At 42.2% G+C, this 20,978-nt stretch overlaps 1 protein-coding gene across 2 annotated transcripts in view; it reads right to left on the bottom strand.

Moving 5' to 3' along the window:
• Positions 1–10,691, bottom strand: part of Rbl2 (RB transcriptional corepressor like 2) — a 50,882-nt gene extending 40,191 nt beyond the window's left edge. For both annotated transcript variants that reach the window (XM_041650938.1, XM_041650937.1), the window contains exons 1-5: positions 10,361–10,691; positions 9,539–9,669; positions 8,385–8,585; positions 5,311–5,375; positions 1,452–1,580 (exon numbers count right to left, since the gene is read on the bottom strand). In XM_041650938.1, the coding sequence (XP_041506872.1) occupies positions 1,452–1,580; positions 5,311–5,375; positions 8,385–8,585; positions 9,539–9,669; positions 10,361–10,591 (757 nt within the window). In that variant the 5' untranslated portion in view covers positions 10,592–10,691. The remainder of the gene's footprint in view (positions 1–1,451; positions 1,581–5,310; positions 5,376–8,384; positions 8,586–9,538; positions 9,670–10,360) is intronic.
• Positions 10,692–20,978: the final 10,287 nt, after the last annotated feature.

The raw sequence follows: 20,978 nt of genomic DNA on the forward strand, positions 1-20,978 counted from the left end.
GTAACAATTGTTTTAATTACACAGCTTAAAAATTATCCACTTTGACTTGATTATATTAGATGTATTTATATTCATTTATAGTGTACTCTTTCATAAGAACACAAAATTTTCAAAGAAAATTAAAGGAGGTAAAAATAGAAGAAAACATAAAATATCAAATGGAAGCAATAGCTACATCATAGAACTAGGGTGCCATGGACTCAGTTCCTAATGAAAGGAAGAAGGAAAGGAGTACAGAAAGGGTAAAGGTCAAGTTTTCCTTGTCCAAAATGCTTGGATCTGAAGGTTTAGAGTGTAGACTTGAATTTCAGATATCTGCTTCATCTTTATTAGAACATGCATAATCTAAAGAATCTTAAATGCAATCTAAAAATCTTATTTTTATTTTGTTTTTCTACTTTTTTGTTTGTTCTATAAACTGAAGATAACACGCAGGTAAGGCACACAATCTGGCATGGAATCTATCTGCAGTCCTAATCTCAAACCTTCTGAGCAGCAGGTAATTACAGTAGCTAACTCCCTAATTCTGAAATCAACCCTGAGAGATAGGGAAGTTGAAATTCTAATTGAAACCATGCCAAACTGACAATCAGAATTCTACCACAGTGTTCTTCAAACAGAATCAGCAGTACCTGATATATATATATATATATATATATATATATATATAGTATATATAGTAGCCTATACATCCTCGGTATTCACACGTACGGTTTATAGCAATTACATCATTTAAAGCATAATGTATGCATTGCCGAAATGAGTGTGACTCTCATACTTGTCACCTAGAGGATAAGGATTTTGTTATTTTAGAATTTTATTTTCCTATAGCAAAAGAAGTGAAATGATATTCTTTAAGTAAATTCTTTTTTGCTACCTGGAGTGCACAAAACTCACTAACAGTCAAAAATACTACCGTAACTTTAGAGTGATCTTTGATACACTCCGTTTCTAAGTTCTCTTTTTTCAATGTATTTTTCAAAAGCTTCTAAAGTTCTCACTTAAGACTAAATGATATTTTAGTGATGACATTTGCTTTTGATTTTAAAGGGGGAGGGTTAAGGACTGGAGTGATGGTTCAGCAGTTAAGAGCACTGGTTACTCTTCCAGAAAACCCAGGTTCAGTTCCCAGCACCCATGGTCCACAGCCATCTGTAAGTCCAGTCCCACGGGATTTGACACTCTCCTTCTGGTTAGCCTCTGAGAGCACAGGCATGCATGTGGTACACAAACACACACATGCAGACACAACACTCATACGCACAGGAAAAAAATAAAACTTTAGAGAAACGCAGATGTGCTGACTCTTCAGTCTAAGTACTCTGACAGTTCCACTGTGAAGTTCCGATACTCGGTCCTCTGATGCTAGCAGACCTAGATTTGCGGAACAATTCCCAAGAGTAAAATCCTGTGGAAACATGGGCTGTCAAATGTTTCACATATAAACTTACCTTTGAAATTAGGGTTCACGAGCTCTTTGCGATTAGAACACTGTAGGGCGTTTCCATAAACTAGATCTAACGCACACAGCAGAAGGTGGTAAGAGTTCACCAGATCATCACTAATCATGGGGAAGTTGCCTATAGGGTTATAGAAAGTCACCGAGTTACACTGGCATCCACTCTACAATAGTTTAAAATAATCTCTTTCTTTCATTATAAGTGATAAAGTGTTTTGGAAAATTTACATTTTGGGGGACTGATATTTTAATGTATGTCTAAGAATTCAATGAAAACTAAACTTTACTTAAATTCAATACACATTTCATAGGTATCTATTAAGTAGCTAGTAACTCACTAAAACTAATTATTACTGCTCTGGTCTTTGGATTTCTGAACACACAAAAATTTATCAACTCTCTTAAACTTTCTACAGTGAAAATTACTAGAAATATTTAGAGGTAAACCACTGGAAAATGGTGTATGATTTTTTTTTCTCATATACATACTCTAGAGAAGAAAGCCTTTCTTCAGAGCCCTAATGGTAACATTTTAAAATGCTTTTCTATACAGTAATAAACATTTATACACATTAATCCAACAGAACAGGAATACAGACATTTGACTCAGCAGCCACTATCCCAAGGGTAACTGCCAATGCTTGTAGCAGAAAAGTAAACATAGCCCGAGCCGACAAACTCCCCCTTTGTGCAGTGCTGGCTGAAGAATACTGAACAGCTCCATAGAAATTGCTAGCAAGTGTCTGTCTAAAAACTGTTGCCACACCTCTGCATTTTCATGCATACTGCCGACCCAAAGGCATGAACCACACTTCCACACGTAGTGTGTACCTTAATGTATGCATCATCCACGCTTGGTTTTGTCTTATTGGGTCTATCTTAGACTTTCCTCCTTTGCTTCCTTCCAAAGAAAGTTAAAGCAAAAAATAAATAAATAAAAGCCTGCTGCTGCCAGAAAGGCAAATGAATACTAAGAGGTTAAACTCTGTATTGATATACTCCAGCTTACTTGCTTACCTATAGTATAAAAGGTCAAATATTAAAAATCTACTCCTATTCTTGTATATAAACTAGGAAGCCACACCCACTGGTTATAAGCTACAAAGCCACCACTGGCAAGTCTAAACTTGTTCCTGTGTGCACTTGCAGCAGAGGACAAGAACAGCAGCACTGTAACTTCTAACCAAAGGCTGAAATGCCCCAACAGAGTGTGTTCTAGTTGAAATTCCAGGACAGTCTCCACACGGAAAAGTTCTCACTTCAGACCCTGGCCTTACAATGGACCTTACTACACAGGCTATTTTATTGTTTAATTAAGAGGTAACAAAAAACGGAAAGACTTAACTGCTAGATTTGGCTTACTTGTCCAGGAATGTGACTTTATGAAAACAGGAAGTGGTCTTCTGCTCAAAAAGCCCTTCGTGTGACAGCTCAAACTTGTCACTTGCCATACCAAATACACAAACATACAAATAACTAGCTTATTATTGGGAATGAGATCATCTAAAATGTCCATATGCTGCATGCTCAGTCTATCTTCCCCACAAATAAACCCAACACTGAATAAAAACAACTAAGTTACCCACGAGAACTGATCCAAGCACACTACAAAGTCACTGAACTGTGCTGTGCACCTGAACTCTGTACTTGGAGGCAACAGAGACTCCCAGAAGCTAAGTGTGGCGTCTCCTGCCTAACTGAGACGCTGCCATCATTTTAATAGTCCTTATGCTAGCAAATACATTTGCTCCGAAGAACACAAAATAGATTAAAATCCTAGTAGCCAGGCAGCCATCCAATACAATCAATAAGATTACTATCATATGTAATATCAGTCATACAAACTAACATGGCAGCCTTCACAGAAAGTTTATATGCGCTAGACTTTTATTTTATGCCACTGGTTTATGTCACATTTATTTTATTTTGTTTTATTTTTGTGGTGCTTAAAAGGAAATCCAGGGTATGGTGCACACTAAGCAAACACCTACCCCGGCCACACCTGTGACTTGTGACGGCACTAAAGAAAGCAGCCAACATCACTGTTATGGAGAGCAAAACTAAAGAGCTCACAAAGACTCTGCCTTCAGCTGGACGTACAGCTCACGGAGGACCCCCTCCCTTCACACCTGGAGACCACACCTGCATGTTCAGCACCAAGCTGGGAGACAAGAGATCTGTATTCAAATCCTAGCATTAGTCTTAACATTTCTGGGCTTTAACTGCCTAATCTTGAAATCAAGTCATTTGAGATAGTTGATCTAATAAAGGGAATCTCTTATACAGTAATTTTCTTTTACCCATGATTTTATTTTTATAGTTTCAGTTACCTTTGATCAACAGACAAAAAAAAAAACAACAACAACAAAAAAAAAAAAAACAAATGGAAAATTTAGGAAATAATTCTCAGGCAAGGATATCTGTAATCTAAGACTAGGGAGACTGAAGCAGGAGGGTCACAGGTTCCAGGTTAGCCTGGCCTACATTGTAAGCCTCAGACAAATAAAAACTAAGTTTAAAATTGCATGTTTTTCTGCTCTGTCCAGCTCTGTGCCACCTGGAACATGAATCATCCCCGTGTTCTGCATATCCAGGTTGAATATGCTATGCATCCACTAGCCAATTAGTTGCTTTCACGGTTACTTGATCTATTGTCTCCATACGGCAGTGATTTTATTCAAGTAATCTGTAGCTTACTTAACAATGACCCTAAAATAATTCAGCAACTTGCCAAAGAAAAGACAAAACATTGAAGTGTTTCCACTAAGTGAAAAGATAAGTGTCCTTAATTTAAATAAAAACATAAATTTATTGGAGAGATTGCTCAGTGATTAAGAGCACAGTTGCTTTTTCAGATAACTCAGGGTTTGGCTCCCAGCACCCATATGGAGCCTCACAACCATCTCTATCTGCAGGTCCAAGATATTGGATGCCCCTTCTGACCTCTTCTGGTACTGCACACACACGGTGCACAGGTATACATGCAGGCAAAACATCCATACATATAAAACAAAAGTAAATCTTTAAAAGAATCATATGCTGATGCTCCTAAGATTTAGAGTACAATAAGATAATCGATAGGGATAACATTTATATAACCTCTATATACCAACATAACAGCTCTGTTCTTATTATAACTAATGTCATTTATCTCTTATTGTGCCTAATATTTAAATTAAATTTTATGTAGGTATGTATAGGAACCCCTGTGTAGGAACTTCTTTGGGTCCAGATCTTAGAACGTATCCTGAATACATAAAGGTTGGACTATGGTATACATGAGACTCCCTCCAGTTCCGACAATTTGCATCTTATTGAACTATCTTAGTGGCAGTCATACGCCACAGTCTATAGAGAAAAAGCTAATGAATATAACTGTACCTTCTCCTTAGACTGTTAAGAATTATCACTATATGGAGATGTATTTCCGCACATGCAGCCTTGGATAGAGTAACAGAATGAAAAGAGGAGAGAAAAAGATTCTAAGTATCTGATTAAGTTTAGACACACGTTACCTGTGGACATGCAGAAAGTCATCAGAACCACTGTGAGGATTTCAGTCCCACTCAACGAATCAGACACATCTTATGGAGATCAGAGCCCTAGATACAAGCTGATACAGAGTGGGGTTCCATCCACAATTCAAAACGAGAGCTTCACATCACAGAGATGTGGAACAAGTATAAAATGAAAAGGAATGCCATCTAATACGAGGAAATGTGAATACTGTAAAAAGGATCCTTTTAAGAAAAGTGGGCCTTTCTTCCTGATCCATAATACAGCTGATAGAATCAGCACCTGAAAATGCAGGTTAGCAACTCCTATCCAAATAAATGTTACTCTTTGCTTACCTTTTGCATATATAAAAAGCACCCAGCAAAAGTGGAAAATTTCAGATGTGGTACAGGGCTGTCGCCTGGAGGGGGAAAAACAAAGTCGTAAGACAAATACAAACATAACAAAGAGACATCCAAAATGACTCAAACCAGTGGAGACAAGCCCACAGACACAGGAGGGAAAGCAGACTTGGCTCTACGAGGAAATGTGGAAGAAGCTCTGCCCCAACCAAATACTAAGAGCAAACAGCTGGGAGGCAGAGCAAGCAGTTCGGGGGAGGGGGAGAGACTTTTTAAGTCTTTGGGGTCAAGATACGTAAGGCACAAAATAAAAAGAAAATAACCATTCCTGTTTTTATAAAATCACATTCCTGAAGCCAACTCTAGAGGTTAAGTCTTTCCATTTTTCTGTTTTTGGAGACAGGACGTGTAATCCAGGCTGGCCTTGAACACCTGACTCTGCCACGTGCTAGCATTACAGGTGGGTGTCATCATGCCCAGCTTTACAGAGCCTATTTTAATAAGGCTCAAGAGAAGCAGCACACCCCAGAGACGAGCAGGAGACTTGGTGTAGTTCTGGCGCTAGCATGAGCAGCCACTTGCTTCTCTTGGCCTTTGTCCTTCACCCATCAGAGTTCCTGTATTTAGGAGTAACACCAGACTTAATCTACTCGGCCACAGTCACAGTGAACCGTCAGCTGGACTTTTATAAGTAGCTTCTTACTGCACTGAGGAGGTGAAAGCAGAAGACTCTATAGTTCATCGCTGTGCTTGGATATTTAACATGGTCAAAGATACCTGGGCTAGATGACACGCTGTCTCAAAAAAAGAAAGAAAGATATGGCCTTTTTGCCATAGTATATGATAAACTAGTTATGATTTTGATTGGCCTCAAACATAAAATTTAGGCTCTTTTGCTTGTAATACATAAGCTACTCTAAATGTTAGCTCTGTAACATTACAACCCTGGGGATACCTTGACTAACCTCCTTGCTCCCCAGTTCCCTCTGGCTTGTCACTTCTACACTTATTGCTAGTTCCTCTATAAGACCCCATCTCTATCTCTAATGTAATCTGCCTAAATCCTACCCATTTCTACTTACTCCATGTAAAGCCATCGAACTGGCTCATCTCGATTTCCTTTTGCCTCCAAAATCCCCCTTTTCTGTATCTGCTGCACTCACAGTGCCTGTATGCTACTTCCTGCCCCTCATTTTACTGTCACCTCTCAGAAGAGAGACCATGGGTTGTCTAAATCCCCATCCCCTGCATGATACCGCAACAGTTATTTCTTGTTGCTGTGTGTGACTGTACATTACAGTCATACAAGAGGCAGTACAACCATGGTAAAGCAAGCGTTCTGCAGTAAGTCTACTCACTCAGCAGGTGCATGGATTGTCCTAGGCACTTACTTTCCCATGCCTAACAAGTCAAAAACCTATAAGCTTGTCATAGTACAAGTTTGCATCCGAAAAGACTGCTTGCCTCATCACACATAGGTAAGTTCCACATATCACTAGTGTGACTGTTAGCAGAACGTGCTCGAAAGTGCCGCGAGCATGAGTCTTAGAGAATGTGGCTAGCATTCATGAAACCTTGGATCCAGTTTCCAACACTCACCCATAAGTACAGAATAGTATAAATGTAAAATTCCTTGAAGAAATAATACAAGCCTCTTAATTAGAACTGGGTGATATACACGCATACCGAACAAGTGTGTAGGAAGTTATTTTTAGACTTTCTAAAGGAAAAAAAGCTATTGTATTTTTTTTAAATGATCATGGTAGCCTTAATAAGACAGCTTGAAATGAAAGCTCAGAACATATCATTACAAAGCTGGGAACAGTGGGTCCAAGGAGAGCTCCGCTCAGGATAGAACAGAACAAGCTTGAGGCCAGCCTGGGCTACCTAGTAAGTTTAAGTCTAGCCTGTCTACACAATGATATTCCTTCCCCCATTTCAGGGGCTTTGGATTTTGTTTTGTTTATCTTTTTGGCTGAGACAGGATCTCTTTTGTACAGTCCAGGTGATCCTCCTGCTTCAGCCTCCTTAATGCTAGAATTACAGTTGTGTGTAACTATACCCAGCCTCTTGAATATATTTTTTTGTTACTGTTGTTGTTTTTCTACACATGATTTCTCTGAAGACGCTGACCATCCTGGAACTCACTTTGTAAATCGCTTGCCTCTGCCTCTAAAGAGTTGGGACCAAGGTGTGCACCACCACACACGGCCCTCTTGTACATTTTTTAATTTCATTTTACATTCCAATCGCAGTTCTCCCCACCTTGGACATTTCTTATGAATGCTGTTTAAAAGGAAATTCCTTGATATACTTTAAGATCAGAATTTCCCTCTCTCTGTTTTAAACAAACCTGGATGTTAAAGGAGGGCAGTTTTTAATCTTGTAATTGCCCACAGCTGTAAAGACCGAAAACACTAAACCAGATAAGCTGATTTTGTAGAACTGGACCGGAAAACAAGTCCAGAGTAGTTGAATTCCCCTATTCTCACTCAGTCTAGTTTCTCTGATGCTGATTGGCTACGAACATCAAACTGATTTCAGGGGACTATTATTCATTCAGTTTGACAGAAAGGTCAAATAATAGAAATAGAAAATATGAGTATCTGATCTATACCAAGGAAGTCAACTGGAGAAAGTACTTAAGGTCTGATTTGTCAGTCTGCATAAAAATAAATAAAAAAGGAAATTTTATATCAGTATAAAACCCAAACATTTTGCATTATGAAAGAAGCCAGACAACTTCTAACATACAGCAAACAACAACAACAACAACAACAAATTATCATTAAAAAAAAACAAAAAACATTTGAAGTCAGGTGTGGGAGCACACATCTTTAATACCAGGACTGAGAGGCAGAGGCAGGCAGATCTCTATGAGTTGGAGGCCAGTCTGGTCTACAGAGTGAATTCCATGCCCCAAGTCTACAAAGTGAGACCCTGTCTCAAAACAAACGAAAAAGCCCAACTTCTTAGGAAAAAGTAATTTCTGAAATCATGTTTCCTTTTAAAGAGTGAGGAACTGCGCTTCAGAGGAAGGCTGCTCCCAAGCACACACAGAAGCTTACCTCTGCTTTCGTCCTCTTTGCTGGCGAGGTTGTTCTTCTTGGGGATATTTAAAAATATCTTGAAAAATGGGTTCATATTTCTTAAAAATCACAGCAGACACAGTGAAGTTTCTTTCTAATCTTTCCGTGTGTTCTCGGAACTGTGGGGGTAGATTTGCCATGTCTTCCCACTTCTTCATCTTGTTAAAAAATTCAATTAAGCTGATATCAAAAATAAAATTGAGTACCTTAGTAACATAAAGGTGATGTTATGCCAATACAATTAACAATACACCCAAATCACTTCATCAAATCATATTTCGGCAATGACAAAATCAACGCATGCCTTTGGCTAGCTTTACCTCCTACCGTTTGTCTATCACTCCAATCTCCTAATCAACTTTGCTCAGACTATGATTGCTTTGGTTCCCGTGTGTGTGTGTGTGTGTGTGTGTGTGTGTGTGTGTGTGTGTGTGCGTGTGTGTGTGTGTGCGTGTGTGTTCACGTAGGCAGTGTGAGGAAATGCACAGGAAGCCAGAAACTGATGCTGGGTGTCTCCCTCAACCACTGTCCACCTTATTGCTTACATTTTCCTGCACGCACATGGTGACTTCCAACCACCGGGACCTCCAGGTCCAGGGCATCCAGTGCTTTCTTCTGGCCTCACAGACACTAGGAACACATGTGGTACACAAATACATGCAGAAAAACACTCATGCCCATACAAAAATCATGAATTTTCAAATGGTGTAATAAACATATTGGTATGTGGACAGGACTTTTTTAGGGTCAGAGAGCATGCATTTTCCGTTCTACGCATTCCACGTACATTAAACACAAGTTTCATGCACATGTATCTAAGCATAATGCCAATTGATAGGCTGGTCTACCCTTCTGATTCATTCTATCTTCAAAAGCTCGATATCTTTATTTAAATTTATATTAACATTACACAACGAGTCATAACCTTTCATGCATTAAAATGCAAATATACTTGTTAGTAAAATATGAGCCTGACTCTGAAATAGCAAAGGAAAACCATGACTCAGTTTCTAAATTCAGCAATCTACATGTTAGAGGCTCAGAGAATAGTATACAAAGAGAAATTTCACTAACAGCGGGATTTGTAAGCTTTTATTTTAGTTACATTCTCCTTTTCAAGCTCTAATAGTTACCTCTGCTCGGAACATCGAAGGATTCTAGTTAAAGACACATAGTTTCCTTCAACGGTCCCTTTGCTTACAGTTGGGACAGATTTTCTGCAAGCCACATATAAGGCACATGCTAACCAGTGAAGATCATTCCCCTGAAAAAGAAAACAGTGCTTAAAAACTTGTCCAGAGTCACTCGGGTTTTTAAGGTCTGAAGTCGCCCCGTTTCTTTCCCACGGCTGTAACAACGGAGAGGGGTGAATTCGATGTGTGAACAGATGAATATATATACCGACCCAGCAAAATGACACGGGCATAACCACCGCGTTATAGGTTAATTGCTTATAGGTATTGCTTAGCCTTCGAATCGTGGGCCTCTATGCCCTGCTCCTTCCATAAGCTACATATAAAATAAGAGGGCCATACGCACAGGCAGCTGATAAACAATCCGGACTTCCGTGTCACTTCCCATTGGCCCATGCATGGGAGGTGCCTGCAGAGTTGACAGGCACTGGCCCGAATGGCCATTTTTTGTAAACCTCAAGCCCCGTCCCAAGAACGGGACATAACAAACCTATAGGTGCGTGACAGCCAAAAAGAGTGCCCGAGCTCAGCGACAAATGTGTGTGTCTACACCGGTTTTCAACTGCCGGGGGGGGGGGGGGGGGAGTAGGGAGAGGGGTGAAAGATCTTAAGCCGTTCTCACACGTAACTTAATGCGAAACTTAACGCGTCTCCTCTGACGGCTGCAAAGCCACGGCAGAGGCAACGGTGCAGAGCAAACGACCAAGCGACCCCAGAGCCACACCGAGCCCCCCGACCTCCCCGGATGGTCTGCGCGCGCACCTCCAGCGTGTAGCTCTCGCTCATGCTGCGGTAGCTGCCCCAGGCCTCAGCTCGCGCCGCCTCGTCCATGTTAAGGCGGCTGCACAGCTCCTCGAACCGCTGCTGGATCTGAGGGCCCGGTGACCCCGCGGGCTGAGCGCCGTCTGCCGCGTCGCCATCCTCCTCCTCCTCCTCCGAGCTGGCTGCGGCCGGAGGAGGAGGCTGTGGCGACTGGTTGCCTCCAGATGGCATGGCGCACCGGAGGCCGCGGCTCTTCAGAAGCGCCGAGGGCCCGGGCCCGCAGCCATTCAAACCGCGAAGCGCCGGCCCGTCAGCAGCTTGCACCACGACTGTGCCGCCCCCAGAGCTCCTCGGGCCTATGCGGGCACCCGTAAGTCTGAGCACAGCCTGCTGGGAAATGTAGTCTCGGCCGGCATCTCAGGGGGACCAAAAGTCGTGGAAGAAGGAAGAGCAAAAGGAGCTGTGCTTCACGTTGGGGCAAATGAACGCTCCCTCCCATTTTAAGTGTCTCTCAACAGTGAGACCATTCAGAAGGCTCTTTTGAACAGAAAATAACCAAGAAATATCGACAGGAGAAGCCTTAGTATCTAAGCTCTTCACGCAAACACTTCCTTTTCACCTAGAATTTTTCAGATAATAGTAAAGATTAAAAGGCCCAAAGTCTGGATAATAGCTCAGCTGCTCGTTCTAGTTTGCGTTACTGTTACTGAGAAAACACTGACTGAAACCAACTCGGGGAGGAAAGGGCTTATTTTATTTTAGACTTTACAGTCCATCACTGAGGGAGGCTAAAGCAAGACGCTTACAGGCTAGCTCCTCCTTGCTGGGTCAGTTGCACTTCTAAAACAGCTCCCCATCTGCCTAGGGATGGCCCACAGGTCAATTCAACTGAGAAGATTCCTCAAGAGACGCTCCTGTGTCAACACTATCTATGGCAAAGATATATTGGGCCAAGAAAGATCTCATTAACCAAACAAAAACCAAAAAAACCTCTCAACCAAACAAGTAGTCATGAATGTGTTTTCAAAAATAACTTAAAGATTATATTAGCCAACAGACTTGCAGGATTGACATCTTAATGACATCCCTAATTTTCAGGCCTTTCACACTTAACGGTGTGTGAGTAAGGACAGGCAACGGGAAATACAACTAAACAAGGTAGCAGTGCAGACTGAGCATGCTCAGAACCTGGGACTGGGGAAGCTGATCCTTTGGCATCTAAGATGGAAAGGTATTTCAGGACAGGTAACTGAAATTAGGGAAATTATCTGGCATGAGTGAGAAGGAAACACAAAACATGCAACAAACCTAACGGAACACGCAACAAAGCTGCTTAGGAGTTTATTAGAGGGGGCGAATACTAGGGAAGTCAGTGTGGAGGGGGAGGGGGGGAGGGAGGAAGAGGGAGGTGGGAGGGAGGGAGAAAGAAGGAAAGAGAGAGAGGGGAGAGAGAGAGGAAGAGGGAAGAGGAGGAGGAGGAGGAGGAGGAGGAGGGTAGTGAAAGGAGTGGTGGGCTGCGGCCCAGCTCCCTGCTAGCTTTACCTGAAATAACAACACACAAATTGTATTCATTTAAACACTGACTGGATAATTAGCTCTAGCCTCTTACTGACTAACTCTCATATCTTGATTAACCCATATCTATTCATGTGTGTAGCACCACGAGGTGGTGGCTTACCAGGAAGATGCTAACCTATGTTCCTCTTGGGCCGGAGCTTCATCACGTCTTCCTTGCTGCCTTCTACCCAGCATCCTGTTCTGTTTACTCCGCCTACCTAATTTTCTGTCCTATAAAAGGGCCAAGGCAGTTTCTTTATTAACCAATGAAAGTAACACATAGCCAGATGACCCCTCCTCCACCAGAGGAGGAGGGAGGGAGGGAGGGAGAGAGAGAAAGAGGGAGAGAGAGAGGGCATGTCCAGCTTTTAAAAGCTGCCTAGCCATGCACACAGTGGGTTGACATGACTATGTCATATGTAGATGAGGGGGCTCACGCATGCATGCAAGGACTTAGCTGAGTCATATGTGGATGATGCAGCCACACCAGCCACACTGCACGTGGGTCATGCGGGGCCCTTTAACATCCCTGGGGCCATTAGGCACAGCTGCCTGAGGGCTTGTCGGCACATGCATGGCCCTAGAATCTTGAAGTGTCAGTCTTATTGAGGCTGAACTCATAACATTCCACCCTTTTGTTTATTATAAAAAGTTGGGGGGTTTGGGGTCTTTAATGGATGGGAATGGGGTGTCATAAGGTCTCTTGTGACTTATTCCTGCTGATTTTGTGGACATCAGAGAGTTGAGATGCTTGACTGCGTCCTGGGATAGCTGATTACTTCTGTGTTTTTTGTTTTTTCCACACTCTGCAGCACTGGCTGGCTGGCAGCTTGGACCTCGCAAGATGCTGGAAAGACAGGAAATTATGTCTGAAAAAAAAAAGTTTTAGATCCTGTTGATTAGATGGTAGATAAAGGGGTTGGGGTGGTGGAAGAGGGAATTTCCCAGGGGTTCCCGAGACCAGGAATGATAAGGGAAGAATTAAATGATACTTATTCTGGGCCAGGCTGGTCCATTTAGATAGGTCCAATTGGCTACCTGGAGCTTATGAAAAAAATGTTTTTAAAGAAATAAATTTTAGACATATTAAAAGCTTATGATTATGATGATATAGTGTTGGAATGGAAGACGGTGGGTAGAAGGGAGGAAAAGGGAGAATTATTAGAATGAAAATTATTAGACCCTTAATGTTTTACCTGAAGCAAATCTTAAGGCACTTGTTCTCTTTAGCATCATGGTATTACCTTAACATCCAGGAGACACTGCTGCAGTCAGTGATAAACCTGTTATGTTAAAGTCTGTTGTGAGTTTTTGGAGTCTGGGGCTGTGAATTCCCCAAGCTCGTTATTGTTTCTTACCATCTGGGCTTTTGACAATCCTTGTATCTCTGGCTCTATGTTTAATCATGGTCTCTCTAATAACAGCAGAGTGGTTAACTGGAAATTTAAGTATGACATTGGAGATATAGAGAAGTTGGTAAAGCAGATAAGAGGAAGAGGAAGAGGGAGAGTATATGGCACAGGAGGGTTGAGTACGGTGATGAAACTTTTATTTTTCTGGAACTGGAGAAAAAGTGGCTGATCTTGGTGTCCTCTGGAACTTAAGGGAGCAGGGCCCATTTGAGTTACTGTACAGGAGGGGGTATCTTGAGCTGGAAGAGTAAAAGGTTTAAGGTGAGACAGGTGGATCCAATGAGAGAGTCCCTCGAGCTTGGCAGCTGTGGATGTTACAAGAATTACTTTAAAGGGTCCTGGCATTTAGGGGAAATGGGTGAAGGGCACTGGTCTGGGGAGAGAATAGTACCTGATCTCCTATTTTAATTGGCACATGGTTGACACAATGAGTTCTCGGTAAAATCCCATAATAGGGAGCGAAGATGGGATAACAGTGGAGTCAGCAGGTGATCAGGAAGGGGAGGGGTTTTAGGTGAGAGGCTGTTAAAATCGGCTGTCCATACATGAGTTCAAAGGGGGGTTTGGGAAGAGCCCTAAAAGAAATCACCCATTTCCCCTAAAATTTGAGTTTTGAAGTTTGCCCAGCTGGCTTTTGGTCTTGCTTTGGTCCAATATTTCCTTGCTATGCTCTGCTGCATAGCAAGGGGGATGTATATCCTATGGTAATGGGATTTGGAATGGTAATTTATATCCTATGCCACTGTATGAATCTCATAAGAGACTTTGAACTTTGGACTTTTAAACATTGTTAAGACTGTTATGGACTATGGGACTTTTGAAGTTGGAATAAATGCATTTTGCATTATGATCTTGTTGTAAGCTTATGGGGCCCATGGAGTGGAATGTAATTGGCCCCCATAATCTCTTAGAGAGTGACATTATTAGGAGGGGTGGGTTTGTTGGAGTGGGTGTGGCCTTGTTGGAGGAAGAGTGTCACTTTGGGGGTGGGCTTTGAGGTTTCCTATGTTCAGGATACCACAGAATCTCAGTTGACTTCCTTTAGCCTGCAGGATGCAGCGCTCTCACCTTGGTATCCTGCATATCACCATGCTGTCCCTGTTGTGATGATAATGGGCTGAATTTCTGAAACCCTAAGCCATCACCCTCAATTAAATGTTCTTCTTATAAGATTTGCTGTGGTCATGGTGTCTCTTCACAGTAAGAAAGACCTAAGACTCTTGGAAACAAAGAGGACATTTTGCTCTGGTGATTCTCTTCTAAAAGGGCCCAATCTTATAGTTCATGGCTGCCCTTGGAAGGCAAGGGTCAAACTAGTCTCTGTCCTTTTAGCCCCTTTATTCCTCATTGGTTTAGGGCTCCAAGATTTGGTATTGAACGCCCAAGAAGGGAAGCTTTACCAGGGTTGAATATGTACTGGATTTTATTTTTAGCTTTTGTATAACATTTAGTCATTGCTTAGTCAAAAACAGACTTTCTCAATGATTGGAAGCCCCTGGCCTGGCAATTGCCCTGGTTTGGACTCCAACTCCCAGCCTGCCAAGCACTGACCCCTCTCTGGGGAGGGTCAGGACCACTCCCCCAGGCTATTTAGGCTTGTGCAGGAAAGAAGAACATGTGGTTTGTGTGTTTGTGAATGCTCTCTGTCTTTCCCTTGCCATGCTCTCCTGGCCACCTGGGACCATGATCTATTAAACACAGGCATTTGATGTGTTTTAATATGGCCTGATTGGATTTCTTAGAGCCAGCAGAGCGGCTCATCTTGAGATTTTTTTTCTGACTTGATTTCTTTCTTTCTTTCCTTCTTTCTTTTTTCTAAAGATTTTTTATTATGTAAAGTGTTCTGTCTGTATGCTTTCTAGCCAGAAGAGGGCACCAGATCTCATTACAGATGGCTGTGAGCCACCATGTGGTTGCTGGGAATTGAACTCAGGACCTCTGGAAGAGCAGTCAGTGCTCTTAACCTCTGAACCATCTCTCCAGCCCCATGACTTGATTTCAAAACTGTTTTCTACATAGTTAAAAGCCTGACAAACTTTGCTCAAATTATGACAAAAATATTTTTGTAAAGTCAGTTTTGTAAATACTACCAAAATCAATTATCTTGAGAGCCTCATTGTTTTATTTTCGATTTTTATTACATTTACATATATGTGGACGTGCAAGTCACAGAGTCAGAAGATAACTTGTAGGAGTTGGTTCTTTTCCAAGTAGGTCCCAGGATTGGACTCATGCTGTCGGGTTTCATGGCAAGTGTCTTTACCCACTTAGCCGCCTCTGTAGAGGGCTGAGGAAACAGGCAAGACACTCCAAGACCAAATTCTCAGCACAAAGGAGATTTCTTTGCTCCAGGAGGACAGAGGGCAGGGATAAGGGACAGATAGGAGATGGAGGAGGAGGGAGAAGGGGAAGGGAACAAAGGATTACCTTTGATTGGCACACAGGCAAACGGCAGTTTGTAAAATTAAAGGGGGAGGGGCTGGAGATGGCTCAGTAGTTAAGAGCACTGACTGCTCTTCCAGAGTTCCTGAGATCAATTCCCAGCAACCACATGAGAGTTTACGCCCACCTGTAATGAGATCTGGCGCCCTCTCCTGGCCAGCAGGCATACATGAGGATAGAACATTGTGTACATAATAACTAAGTCTTAAAAAAAGCAGGGGAGGGGGAACCCCATGTTAGGATGAGGTATTTCATTCTATCACCTCTTGTGCCCATGTTAGGATGAAGTGTTTCGTTTTAATTAGACATATTAATTAGGTGAGTCAAAGGTGGCTTTTGATTGCTAGATTTCAATGCTTTGATAGCTGGACCTTGGTAGTTGGCCTCAGGAGGAGGAAGTGGCCAAGGGAATAGACCTTGGTGAGTAGCTTTAGAAATATAATCTACTGGTTTATCAAGGTAGAAGGAATGGGGGACACAGGCAAGGCCTGCCACAGCCATGTTTGCTATCTATGCTCAGGCTGGCTGGAATCCCTTCACCTTCCCCCACTTTTCTTCACGTGGATGTTTAAAGCTACACATTTCCATGTACTTTCGTTTCTTCCCTAGTTTGAGATCACTTCTTTGACCTATTGGTTATTCAGGAGAACACTGTTTAATTTTCACATATTTGTGAATATCAAATCTTTGTTACTGATTTCCAATTTCTACTGTGGTTAGAAAGCACGTTTTCTGCTTTAACCGTAAAATCTGAGAGACTGTTCAATGGCCCAGGGTGTAACCTAGAGGGTTCAGGGAGTTGTTTAAGCCCTGGAGGCTCTTGTTAGCCCCCTACCTCCCTGTTCTATCCATGATTGACACTGGAATATTAGAAACTCTACCTTTTCTTGAATCACTGTCGCTTTCTCCTTTTGTTGGGTTGGGTTCTGTTTCAGGCACTTTTTAGTTTTGCAGTGCGCTTAGCACGGCCAAAAAGAAATGTGATTATAATATGTATATGTCTTAAATACTGTGTGAATTAATTGTGATAAAGGCTGGCATGTTCAATCAGTGGAGATATAGTAAATAATGTTAGAGCACTAATTATCTGGAAAAATTTTAATTATGATTCCTATCTTAATCTATGTAACCAAATATAAATTCTAAGCCAATAAACACATTAAGTATTTTTTAATAAAGAACATAAAAGCAAATATATGTGTAATTTGGGGGCTAAATATTTTTTTTTTTGAGACAGGGTTTCTCTGTGGTTTTGGAGCCTGTCCTGGAACTAGCTCTTGTAGATCAGGCTGGTCTCGAACTCACAGAGATCCGCCTGCCTCTGCCTCCCGAGTGCTGGGATTAAAGGCGTGCGCCACCACCGCCCAGCCGGCTAAATATTTTTGTATGAGAAAAATATTAACAATGGAAGCCATAAAGGAGGGAGATTGAAATGATCATATAAACATTTAAAACTTGCCATTGAAGCTGAGAGCACTGGTGCACACTATACTCCCAGCGCTCAGGGGGCTGAGGCACGAGGATCACTTGAGTCCAAGTTCCAGACAAGAGTGGGCAAAAGCATGAGGCCCTGCATCAAGTAAACCAAAAGCTCTGTGAAATTTGAGGCAGCTGAGTTCCAGACCAGTGTGCACCAAAGACCATATTCAAAAAAGCCCCAAAACACTGGGGCTGGGGAGATGGCTCAGTTAAGTCTGCTTGCCATGAAAGCATGAGAATTTAAGTGTGAATTTCTAGCACCCACATAAAAAGCTGGGCCCATGTGCTTCACCTATGATCTTGAACAAGCATGAGGACCTGAACTTGGATCCCCAGCAGCCATCAAAGTAAGGCACAGTTATGTTCATCTGTGACCCTAGTGCAGGAGGGTGGAGAGAGGCAGGTCCCTAGCACTTGCTGTCCAGTCAGTACATACCAGGTTCAGTGAGAGACCCTGCCTCCAGTATTGACCTCTGACCTTCAGGGCGCGCGCGCGCGCACACACACACACACACACACACACACACACACACACACACGGTGGAGGATGGTTCAGGAACAGTACATGTTGAACTCAGGCCTCCACATGCACGTGTGCACCCACATGCATACACAAAACAAATGCCTAGACCATGGAGGGTGGTGGTGCATGACTTTACAAACCATCACTTGGCAGCATGGGCTACCTAGTGCAACTGTTTCAAAACCCACCAAAACCAACATAAAAAATAGCTGCACATTAACAATAAAGAGGCTTAACTGGGCAGTGGGGAGGCACACGTTTAACCTCAGTACTAAGGAGGCAGAGGCAGGTGATCTGAGTTCGAAGACAGCCTGGTTCCAGGAGAGACAGAGCTACACAGAGAAACCCGGTCTCAAAGACCCCAAATAAACAAATGGAATAGAAGTAAATAAAGAAGCTTGATGGAAGAGGACACACTGAGCATGTGCGAAATCCTTGGTTTCATCTCAGCAACATGAGCACCCCCTACAAAAATGCTAACCGTGGAAAAACCGTTGTCGCTTCCATGACAGCGCCATAGAATATGGAGTCAACCCACAGCAGAAGAAATGAACTTATATCGCTACTAATCAACTAATTTTACCTTGTGAAAAGGACTTCCAAAAGTGAGGAAGGAAATGGGAGCCTGAGGCTGGAGGATTACTTTGAGTTTGAAAGCAGCCTGTGCTATATATATTCTTTGTATCAAGCTGGCCAACACCACACAGCAAGATCCTGTCTCAAAAAACAGCAACAAATCCCCCTTCCTCAAAACCAACTAAACAACTATTTAACTACAAAGCACTGGGCATGCTACTCAGTAGTGGAGTGTACAGTGCACCACAAAACCCAAACACCCACAAATCAAAATCAAAAAACACAAGATGCATTATGTTTAACTGGCTTAATACTAAAATCTCATTTTAAATATTCAGTAAGTAGACACTCAATGAGCCGTGTGGTGGAACAGCAGAAAACCTTACAATTTGTAAGATTACGTAATGACCTGGTACAGTAAATGAAATAAGCAGGTTGCAGGGAGATGTGGTTCAGCTGGGAGGCGGCTCCCCTGACATGCAAGAATAACCGTGTTCAGTTCAGAGCATGGTAATAGCAGTTATAGCAACACATTTCTAGCACCTGCTAGGTGGAGGTAAGAGCTTCAGAAGTCCAAGTTCATCCCTGGCAGCGTAGCAAGTACTAGACAAGCCTGGGCTACAGGAGACCTTGACTTGAAAGAGCACAAATAAGCAGGCTGTAAAATAGTATGTACAGTTTACCTGCCTTCTGTTTTCCATCCACAGCAAAGTGCGACCTCATTTTGGTCCGGGGATTGTAGGCATGAGCTATCACACCCGGCTATCAATCACCCCCACTCTTATCACACACACCGCCTAACTAACAGTCACCCTGACTATGAAGGTCATTCAGGACGAGGCATCATCGTGGGTGGAGTATTCTGGGTGATTACTTTGTGCTTCTGCCTTTTCTCCCATGTTTTCTAATATACAGTCTTATTTTTCACCAAGGAAAATAGTAATTTTTTGTTTTTGTTTTTTGAGACAGGGTTTCTTTGTGTAACAGCTCTGGCTGTCCTGGAACTCACTCTTTAGACCAGGCTGGCCTTGAACACACAGAGATCCACCTGTCTCTGCCTCCTGAGTGCTGGGATCAAAGGGTGTGTGTTGTCACCCTTTGATCCCAAAGAACAATTTGAAGAAAATAAAAATACTGAGTTTTGCTGAACTAGGCAGTTTGTTTAGTTTTGTTAAGGAACTGAGATAAATTAGTATTTCTAATGATAGTAAGAATTATGAGTGATAGTTTCTCTATGAACTTGGCAACCTAAACTAAGATCCTTAAACAGAGGAAACAGGAAGTATGCTCAGGGTAGCTCAATGGCAAAGCGCTTGCCTAGCATGTGAGAGGCTGTGGGTTTCAACTCTCAGCACCTCAAGTAACAGTAAGAGGAAGCATGTTCACTGCTAGTATTAGTGTGGTCCAGGGTATTACAAACAGTACACTTATATATTGTAATTTAGTATGAGAGCGTATGCTTTTTCTCTAATGCCACAAAGTGGAAGATTTATTCTTCACAGTTGAGGCTGGAAACAAAATCCCATCAAGGTGCTGGCAATGTGTCCTACGGAGGAGGCTCTGAAGCAAACTGCTCCGCACCTCTCCTGGTTCCTAGCTGTGGTCCCAGTGGGCGTTCTTTGGCTAGCAGTCCTTACATCACCCACCACTGCCTGTTACAGGGCATCCTCCGTGGCTGTCTCTGACATGTCCTCCTCACAAGTACCTATTCTTCACAAAATCTGAAATAAGTCACTTCATACACACATACACTCAATATGTGTTTTCTCAAAAACACCCAACTCAGCCAGCTCTGCCTGCAGCCGTGGAGACTGCTCCTCTGGGTGAAAACTAGATGAAGTAGAGGAAGACCCCATTTTTATCTCCATAGTGAGAGAAGTTTTTGTAAATGTTTCCAAACCACTCTGCCAAAAATGGCAATGAGTCAGAAAAAATGCTTATGGCCATGAGTTAATTATTGATTTCCAAAAGGAACAGCTTTAAGAGGCGAGGTTAGCCACGTGGTGGTGGAACACAGCCTTTAATACCAGCACTCAGGAGGCAGAGACAGGATGGAGCTCTGTGAGTCTGAGTTCTACAAAGTGAGTTCCAGGACAGCCAGAACAACACAGAGAAACCCTGTTTCGGGCTATAAATAAAAAAATAAAGAAAAAAGGAAAAAAAAAGGCGAGGTTTGTCTTTTTAGTCCTTTTGGAAGTTCTAGGGGTACAAGGGGAAGAAAAGGAAACACAATGTTTGGCATTAGGGTGGAGGTCACTCTCTAGACATGGGTTTTGACACTTAAGACTCTTAAGGAGCTACTTCCTTTTTAAGCAGACATCAATATGAATGAACAAAGAATGAACTGAAAATGAAAATCTGACAGTTAAGATGTTATTATAAATGTAAATATAGAAAATTAAAAACCCTAGTACATCACTGAGCCCTGGGTTTGAGACAAGCCTGGGTGGCAAAGGCCTAATAAAAACAGACAACCACCAACATTCTAAGCATTTCTTCCAAAGTACACATTTCTTCTAAAGTGTTTTTGAAGATTTATAACTATTGTTTCTTTTATAACTAGAGTAAGATAAATTATATATAAAACTCAAGTGAAAAATTACTGTCATGTATGGAGGCTGACATCATG

This window comes from Microtus oregoni, unplaced genomic scaffold, assembly GCF_018167655.1.
Source record: "Microtus oregoni isolate MIOR12 unplaced genomic scaffold, Mior012 000004F_ref0000308, whole genome shotgun sequence".
NCBI lineage: Eukaryota > Metazoa > Chordata > Mammalia > Rodentia > Cricetidae > Microtus > Microtus oregoni.